The sequence below is a fragment of the Nansenia antarctica genome (genome assembly GCF_963989245.1).
Source record: "Nansenia antarctica genome assembly, chromosome: 11".
NCBI classification, from domain to species: Eukaryota; Metazoa; Chordata; class Actinopteri; order Argentiniformes; family Microstomatidae; genus Nansenia; species Nansenia antarctica.
Genome location: NC_137681.1, coordinates 15,399,117 through 15,424,078, shown reverse-complemented (window position 1 = coordinate 15,424,078; position 24,962 = coordinate 15,399,117). Strand labels below are relative to the sequence as shown.

At 42.3% G+C, this 24,962-nt stretch overlaps 2 protein-coding genes across 2 annotated transcripts in view; both read right to left on the bottom strand.

The window, feature by feature from the left end:
• The window catches only part of antxr1c (ANTXR cell adhesion molecule 1c), a 45,173-nt gene that overhangs the window by 6,455 nt on the left and 13,756 nt on the right, over window positions 1-24,962 (bottom strand). Inside the window, exons 13-16 of the mRNA XM_080541723.1 lie at window positions 24,122-24,200; window positions 2,853-2,948; window positions 2,409-2,447; window positions 1,306-1,404 (exon numbers count right to left, since the gene is read on the bottom strand). Of these exons, the coding sequence (XP_080397849.1) occupies window positions 1,306-1,404; window positions 2,409-2,447; window positions 2,853-2,948; window positions 24,122-24,200 (313 nt within the window). The remainder of the gene's footprint in view (window positions 1-1,305; window positions 1,405-2,408; window positions 2,448-2,852; window positions 2,949-24,121; window positions 24,201-24,962) is intronic.
• Window positions 19,574-22,052, bottom strand: LOC308167430 (retinol-binding protein 3-like; the record flags this gene model as incomplete). The annotated part of the gene is made up of 4 exons (XM_080541851.1): window positions 19,574-19,899; window positions 20,087-20,229; window positions 20,541-20,731; window positions 20,859-22,052. The coding sequence occupies 4 exons, from the start codon at window positions 22,050-22,052 to the stop codon at window positions 19,574-19,576; spliced, it is 1,854 nt and encodes a 617-aa protein (XP_080397977.1).

Here is a 24,962-nt window from a genome sequence, read left to right as displayed (position 1 = left end):
TGGGGGCGTATTTCCTTCATTTCAGTCACCCCCACAAATAGCCATGTGTGTGTGTGTCTGTTTACATCAATGACTGTATCCACAAAGAAAGTTTTGTCGATCAACATACTATTCACGGGACTGTGGTCTGTCGACATACCTTCTGCTTTGTTTTTGGGTAAGTGTGAGTTACATGCATTATTTACTAAGCTGTGTGTGTGTTTACTAGGCAAGCCAAACAGGTGTTAGCTTGTTAGCTAGCTAGCTAGCCAGCTTTGTTAGAGAGAGAATAGATTATAGAAAAGGTAAAAGCTTTCGTAATGAACGGTAAAGTTGTGTGGAATCAAAAATAATGATTAATTCACAAACTGCACATCACTCATATTTAGCAGCTTGATGTATGGATGCGGTATGCTGGAGAATGTTGCTGATGTGTAGACTTGTTGTAGAATGTGCATTGAAATTATTTCACTACCCTACTTCTTTCTGTGCAGTATGTGTATACAGGATGACTTCAACAAGTACAGTACACTATGTTCATGAGAGTCTATGTGAGTGAAGCATGCAAGCCCACACTATTGAAGTGTCCACTCCCCTGACCTTACATTTGCAGAACAGAATGACGAGGTGTGAGGTTCTGAGAGATGAGACCTTGATGAGAGTCACCGGCACTTCAGGTATTTGTCATTGTCATTGTATTAGCAATTCTATTTTATGAACATTATTACATTATCACAACATTATTATTATTTATTATTCTATTATTGTATTGCTCAATTGTATTGTTCCTTTTTCAATTTTTTCCATTGCCCTTTAGTTTTCTCTTGCTGCTGCAATGTCGACTGGAACTGAAGCCATAATAATTTTACTGTCTTGTACTTGTATAATGGGATGTAATAAACTTTTGGCACATATGGCGATAAAAATCATGAATCTTGTATTATTATTATTATTATTATTATTTAGCCATTTTAACATGTCAGCCCTGCAAGTTTGTTTCCTGAAGGTTAGCTGACAACCCCACGGACAGATGACAGGTAGATAATGACAGATAGTGTAATGGGAGCGGTTGGGGGTGGAGTTTACCAGCTATTGTTCCCACCCATTACCTGCCTGTGAAAAGTGTGAAAACTTTGAGGCTGTTTGTTGATTTAGGGGGTATCAACAATCAAATACACACATCGTCTTCAACGTTTTTCATATTTCAATGTATGAGACATCATTTGAAAGCTTACTATCTGCCCTTTCATAATATATATATATTTTATTATTTGTTTATGAAGGACACTGTAGTGTAATTCCAAAGGCTGTTGTTGTGCAGCTCACCTCCATCCTCTTGATCCCTCCGACTCCTCTCCCTCCATAGTAGGATGCATCCACGGTAGGCCACTTCTTCTTTGGCATGCCATCCTCATCATCCGACTCCTGAGAGGGAGAAAAGCCATGAGAAAAGAAGAAGAATTAATGTCATCGCCAAAATAACTGAGGGTCTTATCCAAAAATCCATGTGAAGCATGATCTATCCCGGGAATGTTCTTGACACATTCCATGTATTCTCTAGCCGAGAAAGAAAACGGAGACAACTTGACATAAAACATCCAACAACGTTCATGTAGTGACTTGAATGTACAGTATTCAATGCTCCCATTGAAGGGTGAAGCGCCAGACTGCAGAACAAATAAGACTTTTAATTCTGCTGGCCTGGCAACCGCTCAAAACAACGAACGTCAGCGACATCACTTTATCAATATGCTGAGTATGCACAAGTGCCCGTGGTAAATGAAAGGAGGAGAGGAGATTAAAGGACGCCCGGGGTCATCCATGTGTCAGAAAACTAGGGAACACTGCTGTAAGGCCCCTCTGTTTCCTATACAACTGGATCACTATGGAAAATGTGACAAGGGCCTTTTATTTGGGATCACGCTCTGTTACTCACTGAAACATCTTCAAAAGTGCAGCATGGAACAGCCTCTTGGGTCTATTGTATGAATTCCTTTGGCTTCTGATCTGAAACTATTCTCCAAACCAAACATACTGTATATCATCTTTTGATGTTATTATTTTAATGTATTAACTCCCTTATTTATTTTATTAACTCCCTTATTTATTTTATTAGCTCCCTGTTCAAATTCTTATTACACCCCCGTTCATAAGGGTGTGTAAGTGTGTGTGTGTGTGTGTGTGTGTGTGTGTGTGTTTGTGTGTTTGTGTGTTTGTGTGTGTGTGTGTGTGTGTGTTTGTGTGTGTGTGTGTGTGTGTAGTCTTTGAACTACTTTTTTAATGTACTGTATGTATTCTTATTATACCCCCGTTCATAAGTGTGTGTGTGTGTGTGTGAGTGTGTGTGTGTGTCTGTGGGTGTGGGTATGAGTGTGTGTAGTCTTTGATGCCTGTGTATGTTGTCAGAGGAGATTTGCAGGGTGACTTACCGGCTCTGGAGGCGGTGGTGGTGGAGGCTCTTTGATCACCTAGACAGAATGTGCAGATGGATACGCCTCATTAATACCTACTCTGATCAACAACTGGACACATCAGGAGTTCATTACCACATCCTTCAAAACATATTCATCCTATTTTGGACTACTGAATAAACTGCAAAACATATTTGTATAACAATGTATTACACATGCCACGTAAAGTGAGAAGAACTAATGTGGTATATGCTATAGTACAGGTAAAACACTACTACTAAATACTAGCTTGTAACAGAGTAATTACATAGGTTATCATCTGGTATGGCGTCTACAAAGAGTCAGACGTGCTCCATAATTGTCATAACATTTGACCAGATTAAAGAGAAGACTGAGACCCTACCCTCATTGTGTACTGTATGATGATGTCATATCTCTGCGACACATGTGGTAACCACTTACCAGGGTGCAGCAGAGAGGCCAGAACCACCACATGAACAACATGGCCATCAACAGGAACAGAACTAGCAGGGTGATCAGAAGAATGGTGCCATCAAACTGTCAACAGAGATAAAAGACAATATGGAATATGGTTAAGACCCTCTAGATACCCACAGCAGGAATGACTTAGGAGAAAGAGAGGAGAGAGGGGGAAACATGGTTCTGATTAGAGCCTATAGATTGTGGATAAGATGTGACTGTGCTTTTTCTGTATTTATCTTGTGGGTTATCGGAGCGATGGTTCAAGTCCCGTACTCAAGACGTCAGGAGGTTTGAGGGGCTTTTGGGCGGATCATCTCAGAAGCCCCTGTGGTTTGGCTCCAGATTAGGGGAGAAGAAAAAAGAGGAAACTTACTCCAGAAAAACAAGAAGGGCCCTCTGAGAAAACTGAGAGCAGAGGAGGGGCTGAGACGAAGATGAAGAGGAAGAAGAGGAGAGGGAAAAAGAAGGCGGAAGAAGAAATGAGAAACCGAAAATTATTGAGATGAGAAATATAAATATAGATAGAAGAAACAGATCAAGGACTAGTGTAAGACAATGGAATAGTTTTGCCAAGGCTCCAGGACTGAAGCTTGTCCGTGGACGTGACGCTGTGGTAATGAATACTTACACACTCTGTGGTCGTGATAGACACAGAACTGGTGATGAATGACAGGCCTTCATTCATGCTCACTTGTAGATAAACAACCCTGAAAAAACATTAACAACAACAGACATACATCAGTGTTTTCATACTCAACATAGATGTCAATGTGATGTGCATACGATCTCCAGCACAAATTAGAATAATTATTGCTATGGTGAATGATAGGTACAGTTGAAAAAAAAACAGGTCCTGCTTGGGCATGACTGTTGCATGGCAAAGGGGCAAAGCTTGGAAAATTCATCAACACCAGAGTGTCAGACATACAGCATCTCAAAGTGTTACTAGTTACTACATGTCAGAGAGTAAGAAGGGCATTGGCATTTACAGTTGGTTTAACCATTTGTCAATCAAGACACGTTTAACCATGTTTTGCCCCATAAAAAAAGTCCAAACCATGTCTCTTATCAGAAGTCCTAAAAGCTAATGTGGAACCATTTTCTCTTTAGGGCACAAAACTATTTTCAGAACTTGTCACCTCAGGTAACCTGGAAAGCTTTTAAAATGTAAACCTAATGATAAAAGGCATCATTTTGAATTCCCTGCAGTCTTTTAGGGAGGTTAAGGCACGTACACCGATCAACAAAAGACCACAGATGTAGGTCATTTGACTGATACGGCTTATCTGGTCTACCAGAGAGAGACACCCGTCTGGAGGCGGGTATGTGGGTTAAGTTCATATGCATACCTCGGTGTCAGCAAACAGCTGGAAATCATTGCCTAATCTTTGAACGGAGTAACCATTAGAGACCAGGGAGAAAAAATATGAGCTGCTGGACACAGGCTGTGTTCACTCGGGTGGAGAATGTGTGTGTGTGTGTGTGTGTGTGTGTGTGTGTGTGTGTGTGTGAATGTGTGTGAGGGGAGGAGGATACATTTAGCCATGGGGCGTTTACATCACAGATTAAAAGAAGATGGGACGACATGCGGAAAAACAATAGGGAAGAAGGAAGGCAGGAAGGGGAGGGAGGGGGAGAAGGAGGAGTGGAGAGTTAGAGAAACTGGCCACTGCAAATTTGAGGATGTTCAGGAAAATAGAGAGGAAGCACCAGTCATGGATGCGGGCTGTCAGACATCTGTAAAGCCAGCAGATAAAAGAGCAGAGAGAGAGAGAGAGAGAGGGCGGGGGGTTGAAAGTGAGAGCAGCATATGGAGGTAAAGGAGCCAGGGAGAGGGGAGCATGCTGCAGGCATCCAACTATGAACCAAGTAGAAAGAGTGAAGCCACCGTGGCAGAATGAGGGGAGAGGGAGAGGGGAGAGAGGGAGTTGGGGAGAGAGAGCGGAGAGGAGAGGAGAGGAAAGGGGAGAGGGAGAGGGGAAAGGGAGTTGGGGAAAGGGGCGAGGGGAGAAGGGAGAGGTTAGGGGAGAGGGTAGGGAGAGAGAGGGGAGAGGGCTGGTGAGAGAGGGAGAAGAGAGCAGGGTGAGGGGGAAAAGAGAGGTAGGAACAAAGAGAGGGAGGGCGGGAGGGAGGCTATGGGCTTGGGAAAGTACATCATGTACCCCCAGTTTTATGTCTCTCTTATTATTGATGAGAGGTTTTAAATATCAGTCAGGCTGTCTCAGCCTAGATCAGAGTCGCCCTCAAAAGTCTAAATCTTTTTACCACCGCTGTCTAATTGTTTATTTGATGACCTATTGAACTCTGTTTCCAAAAAAAGGGAGTTGGAGTGGTGTGGAGTTTGTTGATACTGGAGCAGAAACTCCAGAGCCCCTAATGAAGAAAATAGACTGTCTCAGGATGGGCAGGGCCTGTTGTTAGGATTAGGGGTAATTGTGCCACTGACGTCATGGTGGAAATGCTGGGCTCTCACAGAGTGAACTCAGAGCCCTGTAGAATGAGTGGAGAGAGTTGGAATGTGACCTGGACAGGCATCGTAAATGTGTGTGTGTGTGTGTGTGCATGTCTGTCCGTGTAGGATCTCTCACACTCATGAACATATCTTCACATCGGAGGTACTGCACCCTTATGCAGCACACGAACATCAGTTGAAATCATTTTTAAAAATATCGTGTATAAAAAGCCAACTCACTTCCCGACTTCATCTATGATAGGAGCGGGGCACAGCAAGAAGGTGTCCTCTACTGTCACAGGCTTCTCATCTAAGGATAAGGGGACAGTCACTCATCACTGCACTTTGCTTAAAGACTCAATCACTTTACTTAACGACTCCTTAGTCCTGATCCTGGAGAGCCCAACTGCTGTCACACCTGATTGAACTCATCAACTTATCTTCAAAACAACTAAACAAGTGTGTCACTGCTGAGATGGAGCAAAAGCCTGCACCACTGTGGCTCTCCAGGACCAGGGGTGAAGATTGTTTAACATCAATATACTTCATGCATAGGCCAGGAAAATGGCAGGTGAAAATACACATCTTGTATGAAATATAAAGGTATTAAAACACCTGGTAGGTCAACAGTATATTAATCACGCAGAATATTGTAATCAAACACAAAACAAAATGCGGTACTCACTAATGGTGACGGTGTCGTTGACTTTGAAGCTGCACAACACCTGGTCGATGTTCCTGGCGTGTAAGAATCCATTACCCTTCACAACCACTTGGAACCTCTCTGAAATCACATCCATCAGCATCTTTAGTTTTGGAGATATAATAATAATAATAATAATAATAATAATAATAATAATAATAATAATAATAATACTACTACTATTTTTTTTTTTTTTTTTTTTTTTGTCCTCTGTGGAGTTGGTAGAGCATGGTGCTAGCAACGCTAAGGTTGTTGGTTGGATTCCCAGTGGGACCATATATTTTTAAAAAATGTATGCACTCACTGTACTGTCAGGCGCTTTGGATAAATGCATCAGCTAAATGGAACATATGCCTGTAAGCCCCTGACAGGTAAATTAAACTGAGGACTGTACTGTATTGTACAGGGGAGGCTAGACTCACTGTAAGGCATAGAATGGAATGAGGACAGTTATCAGGAATGGTACGTGTGTCATTAAGAGTCTAAAATAAAACCATACAAAACAACAATGTTTGGAACAGGATCTGCAAGCCTGTGTACAAATGGAAAAACGAAATAATCCATCCACGTTTAGGCGTCACAGCCTCTTGTGGGAGCTGTGGCTTTAGTTTCAACATGGAGAAAAGTCATTCATCAAGTGGACTCTTCCAGTTGGCCGGCCGCAGGAAAAGTAATGAGGCTCGCTATAGTCTTATGGTCATTCAATTACATGAGTTCCAGTGGGGGGTTGCTGTCCAGAGCCTGCTCTATGTCTATCCATATCTCTGTTCCTGTCTGTTAGGTTCATTAGAGGGTCCAGCTGAGACCCTGCGAGAGGGAAGGGGGCAGCAGGCCTGGCCCTTAATGGAATTAACTCAGCACTTAGGAAATGACAGGGACAGGGGACTGGCATTGATCTGCTGTGTTCTTAGAGGAGGAGACCCCCACCTCCTGCACACACGCTGGAGGGCTCCGCAGCCAGGATCTCAATGCAGGACTTCTTGATGATCTGGGGAAGAGAATGAGAGAATGAGAGAATGAGAGAATGAGAGAACGAGAGAAGAAACAAGAGCTTGAACTCATTAGGCTACGTTCACATTAAACGTTTTACTATTAAGAGTTGACTGACGACACCAGTTTAGCCACATGTGCAGCCAGTGCCTAACACACCATCATATGGCTTATTCTACCAACTGCTGACAAGTCCATATGCCTTCATATCCTTTTTAGAAGGTATGTTCTGGGCTGAGCTTCTTTTCCTGTGGAGAAGTTTATTTACCGAGTCGATCACTCCACGGAGGGCCTGGAAGCCTCCCATCACGGGAAACACGTGCTCAATGGTGTCTGCTATGGTGGACAGCTACAGGGGGGAAGAGGAGGGGCTGGGTTATTTATTGACACGGGCTGTGAGCTTCCTTCTGCCTTCTCAGGAACCAGAGACCACCTCTGGAGGACGTGAATGTAAGGCTGCTGTGGCCTTATTGCCTGAGTAGTGTCCAAACAAGAGCGGTGCACTTTATTGGGCTATATCGGTGAAAGCTGGATTCTGGAGAAGCTAGAAATCGGAGCATGGAACGGGATGAGGATCATTCATTATTCCGTTCCATGCATTACAATGAGCCCGTCATCCGATTTTTTTTACCTCCACCAGCCTCCCCTGATTGGGTTGCACTTTATTGGGATATTTCGGTGGAAGCTGGTGGAGAGGCTAGAAATCGGAGCGTGGAACGGAATGAGGATTCTGTTCCATGCATTACATTGAGCGTGTCATGCAAAACATTTTTTACCTCCACCAGCCTCCTGTGATTGAGGTGCAAATCCACTCTAATACTGTATGACTGTAAAGCATCCTTCTTTATATGGTCATTGATTGTGACTCAAATTGACCAATTTCTCCATCATTACTGATAAATCTGGCAAACAGTGTGAGCAACCCCATCAAACCTGAAAAGCATTGTCTCCGATGGGGGTGATCCCCCCATATATTATGGCATTTGTTGTGTCATTTTCTTTTCTGTTTATTTCTGATATGTGACATGGCCTCCCCCCCCCCCCCCCCCCCTGTTTTTTTTTCTTTGCTTTTTCTTTGTGTTTTTGTTTTTTGTTTGTTAGTTTGTTTAAAAAAAAAAGAAAAAGAGAAAGAACATTCTCTGTTATTGTTTATGGACAATGTACTGCATAACAAAGTGCAAAACTAGTTTTCTACTATTAATGGGACAATAACCTCCCCCACGGATACTAGTTGTTGTTGTTATGTCCTGTTGTGTACATGTCTCTGTGAAACTCAATAAAAATATTAACCCCCCCAAAAAAGCAACAACCTGAAAAGCACACTCTGTTTCACAATGTGTGGTGTTGATTATAGCAAAATGATGGTTATCATGGGTCACAAAAAGGGGTATGGGTTACTTCAAATGAATTACATAGATAGATATAATGACAGATATAATGACAGATATAATGACAATATTGAGGGAGTAGTTCTGGTTGTAATTATGTCACATTGTAGCTGTGTTAATAGATAGTTTTGGAGCCCAGAACATGTATATGTTTGATGGCCATTTAACCCCTTACCTGTGTCTCGTTGAAGTCTTTTACTCCAACGCAGTATACGATGGCTCCCAGGGATCGAGCTCTCTCGGCCTGTGTTGATGACACACGCAAAGAATCAGTACCATTTTACAAGTACCAAGTATTTGTTTTACATGGCTTTTATATAAGAACTAGGAAGAATGGTTAATAGGTGAATATATCACAACAACACACACACACCCACACACACACACACACACACACACCCACACCTTCCCTCCTGTATGCCTTACCTCTTGTTCCGCAGTGATTAGTTGATGTTCATTCAGCTCCCCGTCAGTCAATGCGATGATGACACTGGCTGTCCCTGTAAACACAAATCAATGAGGTGACTCAACATTGTAAAATGTAGCCTCGAGTGAAAGTGATCTAACTCTCATAAGACACTTACCAAAGTTTTCATGGTGTATTTGTTCGTTTGCCTGAAAAAAGAAAAGCGCATGTTAAAGTCACAATCTAATAAAAGAAGTGAAACGTGCAGTAAAGTAGGAACTAGAAGGTGTACCTTTTCCAAGCCCAGGTGCATAAATGTGTCTCCTCCAGGTATCTCCCTTCTCAGCACGTTCAGTCCCTTCCTTATCTCGGCCCTGTAGAGCAACACAGACACTCTCAATGTCCTCGTCTGCCTGTTACTATGTATTACCTTGTAAGATGAGTAGGACCAATATTTGTCCAAAATATTTTATATTATATAGACACCAATGGATGCATTTACCTCCATCAGCCTCCCCTGATACACATCAATGGTGTTAGCTTACCTGTTTTCTGTCAGTTTCATGATGGTGTTCCCTCTGGACGAGAACACGATGAAGGACATTCTCAACATGGGGCTGTAACACAACAAACAATCACTCAATGATTACACGTGTTTTGTTATTTGCTCGCGGTTTCACAAAGGAATCTCCATTCTCCTTGACGAGTCTGTAGCAGCTAATGCACAGTATGCCGTTTTTGCAAACAAACAAACAACAGCTCGGAGATCACAGCATCTAATAGAAATGAAAGAATTGAATGATTTAGGATGACAGGATTTTGGCATTCGAATTTTCCTGAATGTCAGTACACTGGCCATGCATATCAAAATTAATCACTAAATGCTCTCATGTGGGGAGCGCTGTCATATTTGTTTGTTTATGGTCCATGTTTTCTGGGATTCAACATCAACATTTTTGGACTAATACTGTTAGTTCTTTGGGGTGACAATGTTTTTTGCTATTCCATTTGAACTCAGTGCCATGACTCCAGATGTGTCCAGAGACTAATCTTGCACTTGCAGGGACTGTGGAAAAAAACCCACCACCACCAAATCTGATGGGTGGAGGGAGGAATCAGAAGATGGGCTCATTGTAATGCATGGAATGGAATTAGGAATGGTATCAAACACACAGCCCATCCTCCGACTCCTACCTCCGTCAGCCTCCACTGATGAGCCTATAGATAGGCCTGAGGAGTAGCTGACATTGCTGTGCATTCTGCTCATGTACATATTTGGTCTCCCAGCTTGAACCTCTCGACCTTGCGCTCATGACACACGGTACCATTGCAGCCGCTGCTAAGTGAATGAACACATGTCCACATGTCTTTTCTCCATTGAGGAAAGAGAATGTTTTCGCTGAACGTGAAGTGCCAAGTATGTCTTTCTCTTTAAGCTATCTGAGCACTCTGTGGACAAGTGGCTATGAACATTCTGTACTTATTCTACCTATTTACATAAGACATTTTGGTGATGTTCCATTACCTGATAAACTTTTCAGCGAGATGCTCCACAAAATTGTAGATTTCTATCCAGTGGTTTTTGACACTGCCGGATCTAAGAAAGAGAAGAGAAGAATATTAAACATCCTATTTACATGACTGCTATTATTAAAAACCTCACGTGACACATTATCCTACTCAGGCTGTACTGTACGACCACATACAGCGGCTGTGTGGAATGACGCAAAGGAAAGAAAAGGACAGTTTCAATCGCGAAGATTCAAAGATAATGATCAATACATCAAGTAAGGAAGAGCGTTTTCCACACAGGCCATTTAAACATTTGGTACTGTGGTCCTAATTGGTGGTATTCCAATTAAAACACAACCATTTTCTAACTCCATTCGTTAGAGGCATAAGTGGAGTGGGCAACATCTAAAGGACCCATACCGTCTAATTGAACACCCCTACCCAGCTCCCCCAGGGCTGTAGAGAAACAGCTCAGTCTCCCTAAGGGGCTATAATCAAAGTCCCTCTGAAAGCTTCCCCTCTACAGAGGCTTCATTTCCGCTCTGCTCCATGTGTGAACAGAGCTGGACTTGGGTGACTCGTTAGCCAAAGATGACACATGGGAAATGAGCTAATTTACTGTGGTAAAACCACAGCCTTGTCAGGAGGATGAAGCACCCCAGAATAGGACTCCAGTGCTCTGACGAAGCCGCCTCCCTCTGGCTGATGTAATAGTCTTAGTCTGGTGGCCAGACATAACACTAACTTGTTTTCTCAGTTTAGTTACTGTTGATATACTAGTGTATGTCTGCCTATGCTATGTTGTGTGTATGTGTGTTGTCGTGCTGGCGTGATACACAGAGTTGACAGCGGCCTATTTTTCGTTAGTTATCATAAACTGTTTATTGTTATTGTATCTAGAGAATAATACTTGATAAGCTATCTTTCTTTGTTGTTGTCATTCTTTACTTAATACAAACTCAGAGCACATCAAGGCATTGTGTTCATCATAGGCAAAACACCCTATAAGGACACGAGTCTTAGAACTAAACAAAACATCCCAATTAAACCTTGTTGATGTGCAACAAAATGTGCTGAATAAACAGAGTTCTGACACAACTTGAACAAACAGAGTTCTGACACAACTTAAACACACACAGTTGGACTGCCCTGACCAAGAGAGAAAGAGAGAAAAGAAGAGAGAGAAGAGAGAAAGAGAGAGAGAAAGAGAGAGAGAGAAAATATCTATAAGGATGCACTTTTGTTTCATTAAAGTGGGGGAAAATCCAGCGCCCAGATAAAACGTCCTCTCTTTTAAGTACTGTCCAGTCATATAAGGATAGCATTCCAGTGTTTTCATAAGACAGGGGTTAAGCTGAGGACTCCCGCCTTGGTTTTCAACTGCTGAATATCTTTTTTGCATCACAATGGATCTTGTTTGTGTTGGACGAGACTGTTTTCTGAGGTACCAGCCATCGTGGGACTGAGGTCTAGCTTGCAGTTTCCTCACCTGAACAAACAGAATTAGGAAAGGAAGTGGGCTATTTTCTTGTGAGATCCTTGATGAAAATGTCTTGCTGTGTTCTCTCTTTGATCTAATTTTAATAGACTGAGGGAAAGCCATACAGTTCAAAGGTTGTGGTTTTGTCGAGGTATAAGGGTTTTGGGAAGTTAGCACAAGCTTCAACAGCTTGTTGATAAAAATTATTAAGTTTGAAATTATGTCAAAAACGGACTAAGTACAGTATATGTTTCCGAGGATGATAGACTTGATAAATCCATGGACTGTACGTATGAAATAAATGGCACATGTTGAGACATACGAAACTAATTTTGAGTTGAGCCAAGAGTGAGCGAACGAGAGAGGGAGAGAGAGCGAGAGAGAGAGAGAGAGAGAGAGAGAGAGAGAGAGAGAGAGAGAGAGAGAGAGAGAGAGAGAGAGAGACCTGACTGGGTGACATTCAGATGACTGGGATAATGAAACAAACGTGTCCACTCTTCAACATCTCATCTGCTTGGTGAAGCAGGGAGAGATTGTTCAATCTCTTGCATGTCAGCTCGCACTTGATGACAAAAAGATAAGTTGAGTGAGTGCTCCAAGTGCTCCAACCATCCCAGTGTAAACAGTTCAGACCATGACTGACAGGCCATTGTCTTGTGCAGTGTGCAGACTGTGCACATAAGCACATCATATCTCTCTTTCACGAGTGCTCACTTAGGGGCTGCGTGGTTAGGTACTGTTACCAAATACCTCAGGGGTACTTGGGGAAGCAACATGGATCATTAACATCTAGAAATGCTTAGCAGACCATGTCAGGGCCGGGGACACTGCAAGATGTCAGAGAGAATATTCATTACTTTCGATAAATGAAAGGTCCAGGCCACGTAAAGAGATGAACTTAAAAACACGTTTAATCAAGCTGCTGACTGGGTAAAAACGCACTGCTAGAGCCAGCAGAAAGAGAGTCACAGAGAAAGAGAGAGAGAGAGAGAGAGAGAGAGAGAGAGAGAGAGAGAGAGAGAGAGACAGAGAGAGAGGGTTGGAGGGGGGTGAGAGGGAGAGAGAGAGAGAGAGAGAGAGAGAGAGAGAGAGAGAGAGAGAGAGAGAGAGAGAGAGAGAGAGAGAGAGTGAAGCCAGTCGGTGGGTTTTCTGAGGCAAGGCCTATGACATGTGGGAAAAAGCTCCGTCAGGCGCTCAGTAAAAAGCGATCAACTTTGCTCTCACGCTTCTAAGTGTTGAGAGGAAAAATCCAACACCATGCAAAACAGTGCCCCATTCCAGCTGGGACTGGGGAGAACCACCCCAGTCTGTAACCAATGATCTTACTCCAATTTAACTGACTATGCACAGGGATTTGTACTAAGAAAACCACTAACCTACTTTTAGCTTGAGCTGTGTCTGTGTATCTGTGTAGGCCTCCATCGGCAAGATCTCTCTCTTCCTCTCTCTCTCTCTGTCCCTTTCTCTCTTCTGTTCCTGCATTTCCCTGTCTCTCTTTATCCCTCTCCCTCTCTTTCACCCGTTTTCTCTGGGTGCTATATTTTTCTGAATAGCTGACTGCCTTTCAACCCCTTTGAAAATATCTGTCGTAGTCAGGTCCCTCAACACACTGGGGATTCTAGACGGTATGATAACATTTAACAAGGCATTTATTCCTGCAAAACACATGTGCCAAAGGCTACTTCTGAAGCTCTATAGAGGCCAAAGCAGGACCATGGTCCTGAAGAGAGGGAAAATAGCACATTCCAGAGAGAGAAGGTTTAGACATGTTTAAATTATTTATAGGCTGCAGCTGTAGTTTAGTCAACTGTGTTGGCTGTCTCCAAGATGACGACTTAACGCCCGACGTGAACGTTGGCTTGAGACTAGAACAACATCTCACCACGATTAAACATTCTTGAGAGAAACACTTGAAAAGGGAAGAAACAAATGGTGACCGAATGCCGCTCCCGTGAGGAAAACACAAGTGTTATTGATGAAGGCCCCATCACTTGATCAGAGAACAATGATATTGCAACAAAGCCAAGAAAGAAAAGTTGTGTGTGCTACACAATCAGAGCTGATAACATCATTATAATTAGAAAGTATAGTGTCCTACAAATGGTAATGGCCAAGCGTGAGATATGGAACTGAAATACATTTTCAGACCAATATAGTCTACTACAATATAAGTCAAAAGTGTTTTCCTTCATTAATACTGTATCTCCACCATTTGATGGGCATTTGGATACAGTGGCAGGGAGCATATTTGAGGACTCTTTATTGTGTGGAACATTTGGCTTCATTAAAGCACAAGTATGTTTCTGTGGTGATAGGAACATGCCTTAAACAAGCCCTTTGTGTTGTGTGCCTTATTAAACAGCAGGTTTAAATCAGGTCTCAATCAGCTGGCACGCCTGTCTTACAGTCTACACATTATATAACAACCAGTGGAGGCTGGTGGATGTAGAAATCGGAGGACGGGCTCATTGTAATGCATGGAATGGAATGAGGAATGGTATCAATCAAGTTAGACTGTTATGGCAGTGATTCATGTACACTCACTTGGTAATTTTTCATATTCCAGTCACTATGCTGAATAGGCAAATATATATCCATGTTAGCAGTACTCATATTCAATGAATCTACGGTGAGGCCTAGTTCCAGCATTAAGGAGTGACCCCCCCACCATGAATATGAGTCCTGCGTCTCATAAAACAGCACAGGCCTGAGGGATGAGGGGATGCTTCTAATGAACGTCCGGTTGTTTGAAGTTTGGAGTCTCACTAAACAGCATCAAGCCCCCGTCACTATCCAAATCCACAGTAGAACACCCACAGTGTCCTAACACCTAAATCTGCTGCGCCTTTCATGCCGGTGAATCATACCATCACCGTTCCAACATTAGCGTTGCAGATGCAAGATTATCCAAATGACCAGCTGGGTCTAATCCAGGGAAGGCTGGTGGAGGTAGAAATCGGAAAGGCGGGCTCATTGCACGCATTTAAATGAGCCCGTCCTCTCAGATTTCTACCTCTACTAGCCTCCACTGGCCTAATTCATGTGCTTTACAGGCCACAGCAGAACAGAAAACTGTGTGTCTACCACTTTCTCCTGAGACTACTGCTGATGTCCATATTGAGATGTTGGAACTTAAAAACCACAGAAAAATTTCCTATGTGGGTGGAAAGGAAATGCATTAAAATAATGCACTCTAATAATACCCTTTTTTTTAATAGGATACTTCTACATGCAGTGGCTGACCCACAGTCTATACTAACGTGAGAAAGGAAGTGGATCTTGTAAAGACACCTGGCATGGTGACAGACATACTTCCTCCATTAGTTCAGGGGAAAGAGAAAAAAAAATATCCACAAGTACCAACCAAATGATCACTCATAATGCTTATTCAGCAACTCTAACAGGGGAGTCAGCGTCCGCGTGCGTCACCACAAACGCGCGCACACACAATAACACACACGCGCGCGCGCGCACACACACACACACACACACACACACACACACACACGCAACACACACACACACACACACACACACACACGCAACACACACACACACACGCGCACACACACACACACACACACGCGCGCACACACACACACACACACACACACACACACACACACACACACACACACACACACACACACACACACACACACACACACACACACACACACACACACACAGGTGAGAGAGAAAGAGAAGGAGGGAGAGAGAGGTCAAACTATCTCAGATCTGTGCGAATAAGCCGGTTATCGGAATAACGACTTGTACGCTTCTCTATAAATGCATGAGAATCTTCACATTAAGTTAAAACACTCAAACATATTCTTACTGTTTTTCTTGCATGGACAATGATAGGTATTCTATGTCTTCTGACATGCCTTCTCGACTTTGCCTAATGGTTGTCTGGCAAAAATAATAATGTCTGGCAAAAATAATAATGTGTTTAAAATGTTGCCAAAACACTTACTTGTCAAGCACGAAATACAGGTCGAAAGCACCTTGACATGTACTCTCCTTCTCCTCCTCCTCCTCCTCCTCTGGTGGCTCCGGTTCAGCTTGAGCAAAAGTGAACATCAAAAATCCCAGAAAAACTAAGGCAAGTGACATGTTCATCAAAAACCTCGCCATCTTTTTCCTCTGGAAAGTTTAATTCCTCCCAAATGTCAATGGTAAAAAACCCAGTGCCGTTTCACATTCCCAAAAGTCTTGAAATGACTTCTCTAGGCAGAGATGCCCATGGACAGACAAAACAAAAGACGCGAGTCTGTTGTCAGAGATTCAGTCTATTGTTGCGCTCAACTCCCCAACATCACCGCCGGCCTCCTGGCGAATAACGGATGCGCGATGAACGCGAAAATACCATCGCAAAGTTGTTGCTAGGCTCCTTCTTGGAAAAAAAGGAGAAAGGTTATTTATTAAAGAGATAATAGCCTACGATCAAATATAATCCATTCATATTCGTATGAGAATAAAAAGCTTTAAGTGAAGTAATTAATTAAGAAACAAATCCAAACCTTGTTAGTCGGGTAGAATAAAAAGCGCATCTGTTATGAAAATCAAGTTTTCTGTCAAATTGTTAAATGCAGTTTTGGTTGAAAAAGTAAAATGGAGACGGGCATTGCAGAGCAATGTTCACGTTCAAAGAGCTGGGAGCTCGGGGACAAACTTGGCTGAAATGAACCAGGTTTCATATTTCTGTCTGTAGAGAAAAAAATTGGGTCAAGATTCCATTTTGCACCTCCCTCAAGTGGGCCAGCTAACTTTGAGCAAACAAGAAGCTGAAACCGAAAAGATGGATGGATGCTTGGTTCGACAAATGGATGGATGGTTTAAATGCTATATTGCCCATGAAAGCTATGGTAAACATAGATCGTTGTTGTTGTTGTTGTTGTTGTTGTTGTTGTTGTACAACATCAAAACATCTAAATAGACAGTATGATAGCCTATCTCTTGTAGGCTTATAAGCTTGCTGGTCTAAATATCTCATCTGTCATTTTAATACTGTTTTTCTTCTACCTGTAGGCCTACTTATCAAACTGCTGCACAGGTGATGCTGCGGCAACTGTCTGCCACAGGAACTGAATACTGAGGGAAACTGCACTATTAGTATTAGTTGTTGGCCGACTACAGTCATATCGTGACGTTAGAATTATAAGGTTCTATCTCCATTTTTGTCAAAATTGAGTTTTTTTTACATAATCTGATCCATTAGGTGTTTATTAATGCCTGTGTGGTGTTATTTTTAAAATGTTGACATTTTTGAGTTAGTAATTCATAAAATACAAAGGTTCCATCTCACAAAACATAATGGAATGTAAAAACGTTGACGCTCAATATCTCTGAACTACCCTAAACGGAGATAGAACCTTATAATTCTATAGCTCACGATATATTGATAAACCAAATAGCTCCTTCGAATTTCAGTAGACAAGCACTTCGACTTGCTGGCCCGCTTGTTGGGGTCCCCAAGACAGATATGCGACCAGGTAGGCCTGTGTAAAATGTGTAAAAAAAAAAGAAGAAAGAAAAGAAGATCCCATGGCCATTTGGATGAAAATATCTGACTCAATATAAACATGTATCTCAATAGTTCCGTAGACTAAAATAAGTTATGTTGCCACTAGGCTACATAGAGTAGGTCTACCTCTATGCATGGCAATACCTCCTATAATCTTGTCGTCACCTCGCTAGGCTGTTTACGTTTCGCGCCAGGGCACTAACCGTTAATTGAGGAGAATGCCCGTTAATTAACCCTGTGAAATGAGGTGCGTGTGTAATTGTAATGCAATTACACATGTAATGCTATGCAATTACTGGACCTCTAATGCCCGCCACAATATGCTGATTGGCACATTCAATTGCAGGAAGAGGCCATGGTATTACTGCATATCCTACTGGCTGGCCTACCACATGAGTCAGCTTAAATGTTCATTCTCTGTACGTTTCTGGAGATAAACAACCTGATAACAACCTCACATAAAAGTGACTCTGATGATTGCTAAATAAAATTATCTCAGTCAGACTAAACAGGATTGCTCTTAATTTATGATTGATCTTTTTGAGGGGTAGGCCTAATGTATAAGGTAGTAGTTCCATTGCTAGAGTGTTTGGTTAATTCATACTTAATGGGTTGTAGTGAGTTGTGAGTTTATGACACACATAGCCTACTGCTAAGTGTTTGATATAAGTAGTCAATGATAAATCCCAGACATAGACTTTGGCTCAGCACCTTTTTACAGCATAGGCACTGGAGTGAGTGAGTGAGTGTGAGTGTATGTGTGTGTGTGTGTGTGTGTGTGTGTGTGTGTGTGTGTGTGTGTGTGTGTGTGTGTGTGTGTGTGTGTGTGCGTGTGCGTTTGTGTATCTAATCATAATATTAGATCTATACCCTGACCCCCCCCAAACATCTCCCCCCAATGCTCTCTTGGTTGACAGTGTATACAGTGTTGTTTCCTGCTAACTGGACACTGTCTAAGTGGAGATCTTGTCTGTGCTAAAAATCTGGTCAACTGCGTATATGCTGTGATCACTATGCCAATTTATTCAACATTTTATGTTCACTTTGGTTAAAAATCTACGGTGCTGCCATCTCCTGGTCAGAATGTATTATCACCCCAATAGTTGAATTTGAGAGGGAAGTAAATATTCTTCGCATTGTATCTTTGAATTGACCGGCTTGATACTTTTCACTAGAGAGGTTTTCAATTGCAGATAGGTGAACTGTTTTGGTAAGGCTGTTACCTTCTTGCTTTTAGCTGAAATAGTTATTAATCCCACTAGGTTGTTGGCATGGATTATTACAAGAGGCTTAGGCTATGAAGTTGCATAATAGTGGCTGGAATTTATTCCACTTATTCCGCTCTTTTAGGCCATGGGATGTTTTAATTGCCATCTTGAAAAAGTCTGGTGGGATTTTCAGTGATTGTGTTTCAGAGCCAAGAATGTGTTTGGTCTTTAAACATTTGTGTTGTTGTTGTTGATTTACTCTAACCCTCGGTAATGAAACAGACCACTCACACACATATTTCTCTTGTGTTCCCATTGTCTTTATTGTGTCCCACCATTGGAATTGATACAACCCAAATTGTCTCACATGGCAAGTCACTATGTATGGACACAACATTCCCATACACAGCATGAAACACCCCATATTTGAGAGTGCTTCTCCAAAAGACAGGACAATGTAAAGGTCCAAACAATGGTACTCCAAATTATATAACAGTAATAGGAAACTCAAATGTGTCAGCATTTTATTCAGTACTCAAGTTTTTTTGTTTTGTTTGTTTTACTAATTTCAGCTTTCTTTTTGTCATTCAGTTTACAATTCACATATCTCAGACAATTATTTTTTGCAGCACAAAATAAAAGCATTTGTTTTTGCCAATCATAGCCACAAGGGCTTATGGATCATCATTTTATAAACCACTTCACTAACAGCCTCATTTCAGCATACCATTTAAAACCACTCACACATTTCGAGAAATGTAACTTCTGAAAATCCTTCTATAATCACAGTAATATTTACCAGGAAAGTGAAAACTAGGCTAAGTAAAAACCAACAATGACCCAGCTCAGAATGTATCACATTCCTTGTAAAAGGAGAAGATTACAAACAGGCTAGAGAAGGCTTAGGTGCAGTGGCTGGCTTTGTATAAACTGTCAATGGAGAGCATTGAACTGTACCCTACATACTTCACTCATTTGAGAACTTAATAAGATCCTAAACCATTTGGTTGCCAACAATATCCCGGTCAGGGAACTCATTTCTGGCCGGTGATGTGCTTGTTGAGGATGCCCTTGGCGGTATCAAGGGCTGCCTCAGCGGCCACCGGGATGTGGGGGGCAATACCGGCGCCCTCCCATGCGGGGCCATGGGTTGTATCTGAGTGGATGGTGGGGATGCTGAGGAACAGATCGGTCTCAGCAATGCGGAAGGTCTCCCCGGGGTGGGAGGCACCGCTGGTTGTCTCACCGACGATCATGGCTCGACCGTGCTTCTTCATGATGTAGACAAACTCTTCTGCGGCACCGGCCGTGGCTCCACTGATCAGGATGATCAGGGTTTTCTTGAGGCCATACCTCTCACCTTAGGGGCAGGGGGTGTGGGCGACAGGGGACCGGGGGACAGGATTGTTGCAAATTAAACTGTGAAAGCTAAGAAAGCTTGAATGTTAAATAATACAAACTGTCATAACACTTGATATTTTCGAATGCAAATAGATACACTCAATACAGTATGTATCACGGCAGTGAGATTTAGGCAAGTTCATTACCAGTGAGCTCAGCCAGGCTCCACATCTCCTTGGTGGTGCCGGTGGGTCTGTCGTACAGCTTGTCCAGCAGGACCTGCTTGTCAGCGTCAAAGAAGTAGGAGCAGAAGCCTGCGATGGCAGTGGTGGGCCCGCCCACGTTGTTCCTGCAGAAACGATTTGCACACTCATTCAAGATCAATGCAGATCAGGGGAGGCTAGACATGGGAGGACAGGCTCAATGTAATGCATGGACTGGAATGAGGAATGGTATCAAAATCACGTTTGATACCATTCCTCATTCGATTACATGCATTACAATGAGCCCGTCCCCAATTTCTGCCTCCACTGATGCAGATTAAACTTCTTTTAATAGTTCCTCCTCCTACAGTTTGTAGTCTCCACCAACAGCAAGCCACTCTCTGAATTGTGAATATGTATACCGAGTTGTGATTTACTCTCAAGAAATAAATCCTACCTGAGGTCAAGAATGAGAGCATCTGTGTTTATGACTTTGTTCCACACATGCTCCACAATGATCTGGGCAATGGGTCGAACCTCCTCAAAGTCGCCGAACATGTCAAAGCGCAGGTAGCCAATGTTGTTCTCAAACACATCCGTTTGGAAGGAGACCTTGATCAACTCAATGAACATTTCTGGAGTGTAATTCTGAAATCAACATAGAGTCCTACTATCAGTCCCTATTCCACGTGTCTAATTACAAAAAAAAAATCCTGTTAATTATGAAATTAATTTTTAATTTTTAATTTTATTTTATTATACATTAATTCTTTACCATTGGCGGCAGGGCTGGGGTGTTGGAAGTAGTCTTCAGACTCTTGTCCCCAGACAGTGTTTTGAGGTCAGCAGAGAGTTTAACCTGCAGATCTTCCTTAGACGAGATCATGTTGTATTCGCCGCTCGCTAGGAGTCCTGACAGCTTCTCTGAAACATCAGTGCCGACATTCTCAAAGGCGTAGTTTTCAGCCACCAGAGCTGCGGCGCCCTGGACAATAGCAGGGATCTGCATGCGGAGTGTGATGATTTCAATGGCTGCGGCCAGAGAATCCTCAACATCGACTTCGACATCAGGAGTCACGCCGGTGACCTCCCAGGTCTTGCCAGTGATAGGGTTGATGGACTTAGCCACAGGCACTGAGACGTAGAAGTCTGTGTCCCCAACCTTGATCTTGTCGACTTTCAACGAACCTCCAGCGGTCTTCTCCCCGACGATGGTGGCCCTCTTGAGGTTCTGTAGACAGTAAGCAACGTCCTCAGCGATGCCCTTGGTGTTCTTGCTGGTCAGGATGACGAGAGGCTTGGCGGTGCCGTACCTGTCGCCCAGCAGGGTGGGCATGGACCACAGCTCTGTGGTGGTGTCAGAGGGACGGTCATACACGCTGTCGATGTGAATCAGAGGCTCAGCGTCAGTGAAATAAGAGACAATGTAAGGGATGCCTGACGCCTCCCCGCTGCCTGTGTAGCGCAAGTCAAAGATCAACGCGGACGTGGGGAGGATCTTGTTCCAAACCAGTTCCAGGAGCAGAGGGCCGATCTTGTTTGCCATCTCCTCACCAATGATGTGGTCAATCCTCAGGAAGCCGATGTTGCCCTCCAGAACATCCAACTTGATGGAGCTCTGAAGCATAGCAACAAGATGCTCTGGGGGCATGGGTGGCATGACGGGGGCGACTGCAGGGACGTAGCCGGGCTCATGAGAGACGGCCAGACGTGGGTCATTGATGGTGCTCTGGACCCCATTAGTCAGGACTGTGGCGAGAGTTTCGGCGTCTGGGATGTTGAGAATCTCTGTGTTGCTGCTGGCTGCATCGATCGCCGCCTGCATGCCTGCTAGTTTCTCTGGTGAGCAGTAGTTGTCCATGAGAATTTTAGCCATATCCACAATCAGTTGGGGTTCGAAAGCACCGTGGACGGCAAATACATTGCAGAGGACCACCAGAGATGCCAACAAGAGGAGAGCTCTTGCCATGTTGTCTGGTTTGTAGATACCGTAGCAATAGACCACAGTGGAAGTTGTTCTCTGGAAGAAAACTCCTTCTGCAACAAGGTCCTTTGTCAAATGACACTGTTACCACTGTAAGGATTCTGTTAACATACACACATAAGAGGATTTTCCCCACAATAAACCCTTAATCGTATTATCCTGGGTGCTTTTGTAAGACAATAACAAGCTAGCCAAGTAGGTGCCAAATTTGACCTGACAAAATCAGCTGATTTCTGAATTATTCACATTACTGTTTCTTATACATTTTGGTGCATAATTATATGTTGGATGAGGTAGTTTCAGTAATTGATGAAAAAAATACATTAGATAGATAATGTTGCAGAATTATTTTAAATGTTTTGGTGGACTAGTGAAGACTATACAGCATCCTGGAAGTACTGATATTGAAGTGTCAGATTTACAATAAAACTATTATATATTATAACAATCACTGTCTCATCAGGCTGTAAACTCTTTGTTTCAGTTAAGTCAGTGTGTGTGGTGTACTTAGTCAGCATTATTCTTAGAACTCAAAACAGTCAATATACTTGGAACCACCCCTACCACCATCCCTCCTAGACCCACATTGGCTAGCCTGAAGCCTTTTTTCTGACACTTGAGGATGAATGATGACATTCAGCTCTGAAGTTTATTCAACAGTTTATTCAATTAGTGTTGATTACAAATGGAAAGAAAAACACCAGCAAGCAATGACCTAAATAAAACATCATTTACACCAATGTAAAATAGATAGTGGTGTTTTGGGTTCACAATAACTATAGATGTACATTCTCATTAACTCAGTAACTATTGCTACAGAGTGAGTTACCACAAGTTGTATGTGGGACATGCTCCCTCTACTGACTGATTTAACACTTTCACAGATGATGGCATGAGGATGTTTTTTTTAAATAATAAATGAATGTAAAACACGAGTAATGAATGTCTCACAATAATCAAAATACAACTTGATAAAATAAAATGGTAAACTGTAGGTGAACCCTCTCTACTTAATCACAGATTTAGCACAAATATAGCATGTTGAGTAATAGCAAACAGATTAAACAAATACAGTAGATAAAAGATGACCAAGGAAATGTACCATTAAATCTATTAAAATTATGAAACAAAATAACACAGGCCAAATTCATAAAAGGCAATTCATCCCAGTCCTGCATACATCTGGGATATGCTTTTATAATCAAGTGCAAGTGCAAAAAAAGAGGATTTCATAAGGTGCCCAAATTATACACAATGTGCAATCTAGTGTGCATTCTGTGCAATCTACAGTACTACTTGAATGATAAAATAAAACGCTTTTCTCAAAGGATGCATTTAGAAGATACAGTATGTTTTTCTAGATTTCTGTTTAGCATGATAAACATACATTTTAATTCTCAATGTTGTCCCATTTGCTGACCACCTTCTCATTTGATTGGGGTGGTCAGATCAAACCACCAGTCCCTTTTGAGGTTCCAGGGAAATTACTGAAATATTAAATCTGTTAAAACAATACAGAAAATCTTAATTCACAAAGACAGAATAAAGAAAAGAAACAGTTAAAGTGGCAATTTGGGGTTGGTACATCCTTTTCTTTTTTTTACTTTTAAATGAATGATTAATGACATAGTCACTGATGATTATGGAGGAATATATTTGACTAATATAACTTAGAAATGCCTCATGAGCCTAGTTCAACTGTTTTACCCCACCATAACCCAAAATATAAGCTTCTTGATAACAAAATACTTTATAGCTTCAGAACATGGTTAAAACTATCATTTTAATCTTTTAACTTACTCCAGAAAAACAAGAAGGGCCCTCTGAGAAAACTGAGAGCAGAGGAGGGGCTGAGACAAGATGAAGAGGAAGAAGAGGAGAGGGAAAAAGAAGGCGGAAGAAGAAATGAGAAACCGAAAATTATTGAGATGAGAAATATAAATATAGATAGAAGAAACAGATCAAGGACTAGTGTAAGACAATGGAATAGTTTTGCCAAGGCTTCAGGACTGAAGCTTGTCCGTGGACGTGACGCTGTGGTAATGAATACTTACACACTCTGTGGTCGTGATAGACACAGAACTGGTGATGAATGACAGGCCTTCATTCATGCTCACTTGCAGATAAACAACCCTGAAAAAACATTAACAACAACAGACATACATCAGTGTTTTCATACTCAACATAGATGTCAATGTGATGTGCATACGATCTCCAGCACAAATTAGAATAATTATTGCTATGGTGAATGATAGGTACAGTTGAAAAAAACAGGTCCTGCTTGGGCATGACTGTTGCATGGCAAAGGGGCAAAGCTTGGCCAATTCATCAATACCAGAGTGTCAGACATACAGCATCTCAAAGTGTTACTAGTTACTACATGTCAGAGAGTAAGAAGGGCATTGGCATTTAAAGTTGGTTTAACCATTTGTCAATCAAGACACGTTTAACCATGTTTTGCCCCATAAAAAAGTCCAAACCATGTCTCTTATCAGAAGTCCTAAAAGCTAATGTGGAACCATTTTCTCTTTAGGGCACAACACTATTTTCAGAACTTGTCACCTCAGGTAACCTGGAAAGCTTTTAAAATGTAAACCTAATGATAAAAGGCATCATTTTGAATTCCCTGCAGTCTTTTAGGGAGGTTAAGGCACGTACACCGATCAACAAAAGACCACAGATGTAGGTCATTTGACTGATACGGCTTATCTGGTCTACCAGAGAGAGACAACCGTCTGGAGGCGGGTATGTGGGTTAATTTCATATGCATACCTCGGTGTCAGCAAACAGCTGGAAATCATTGCCTAATCTTTGAACGGAGTAACCATTAGAGACCAGGGAGAAAAAAATATGAGCTGCTGGACACAGGCTGTGTTCACTCGGGTGGAGAATGTG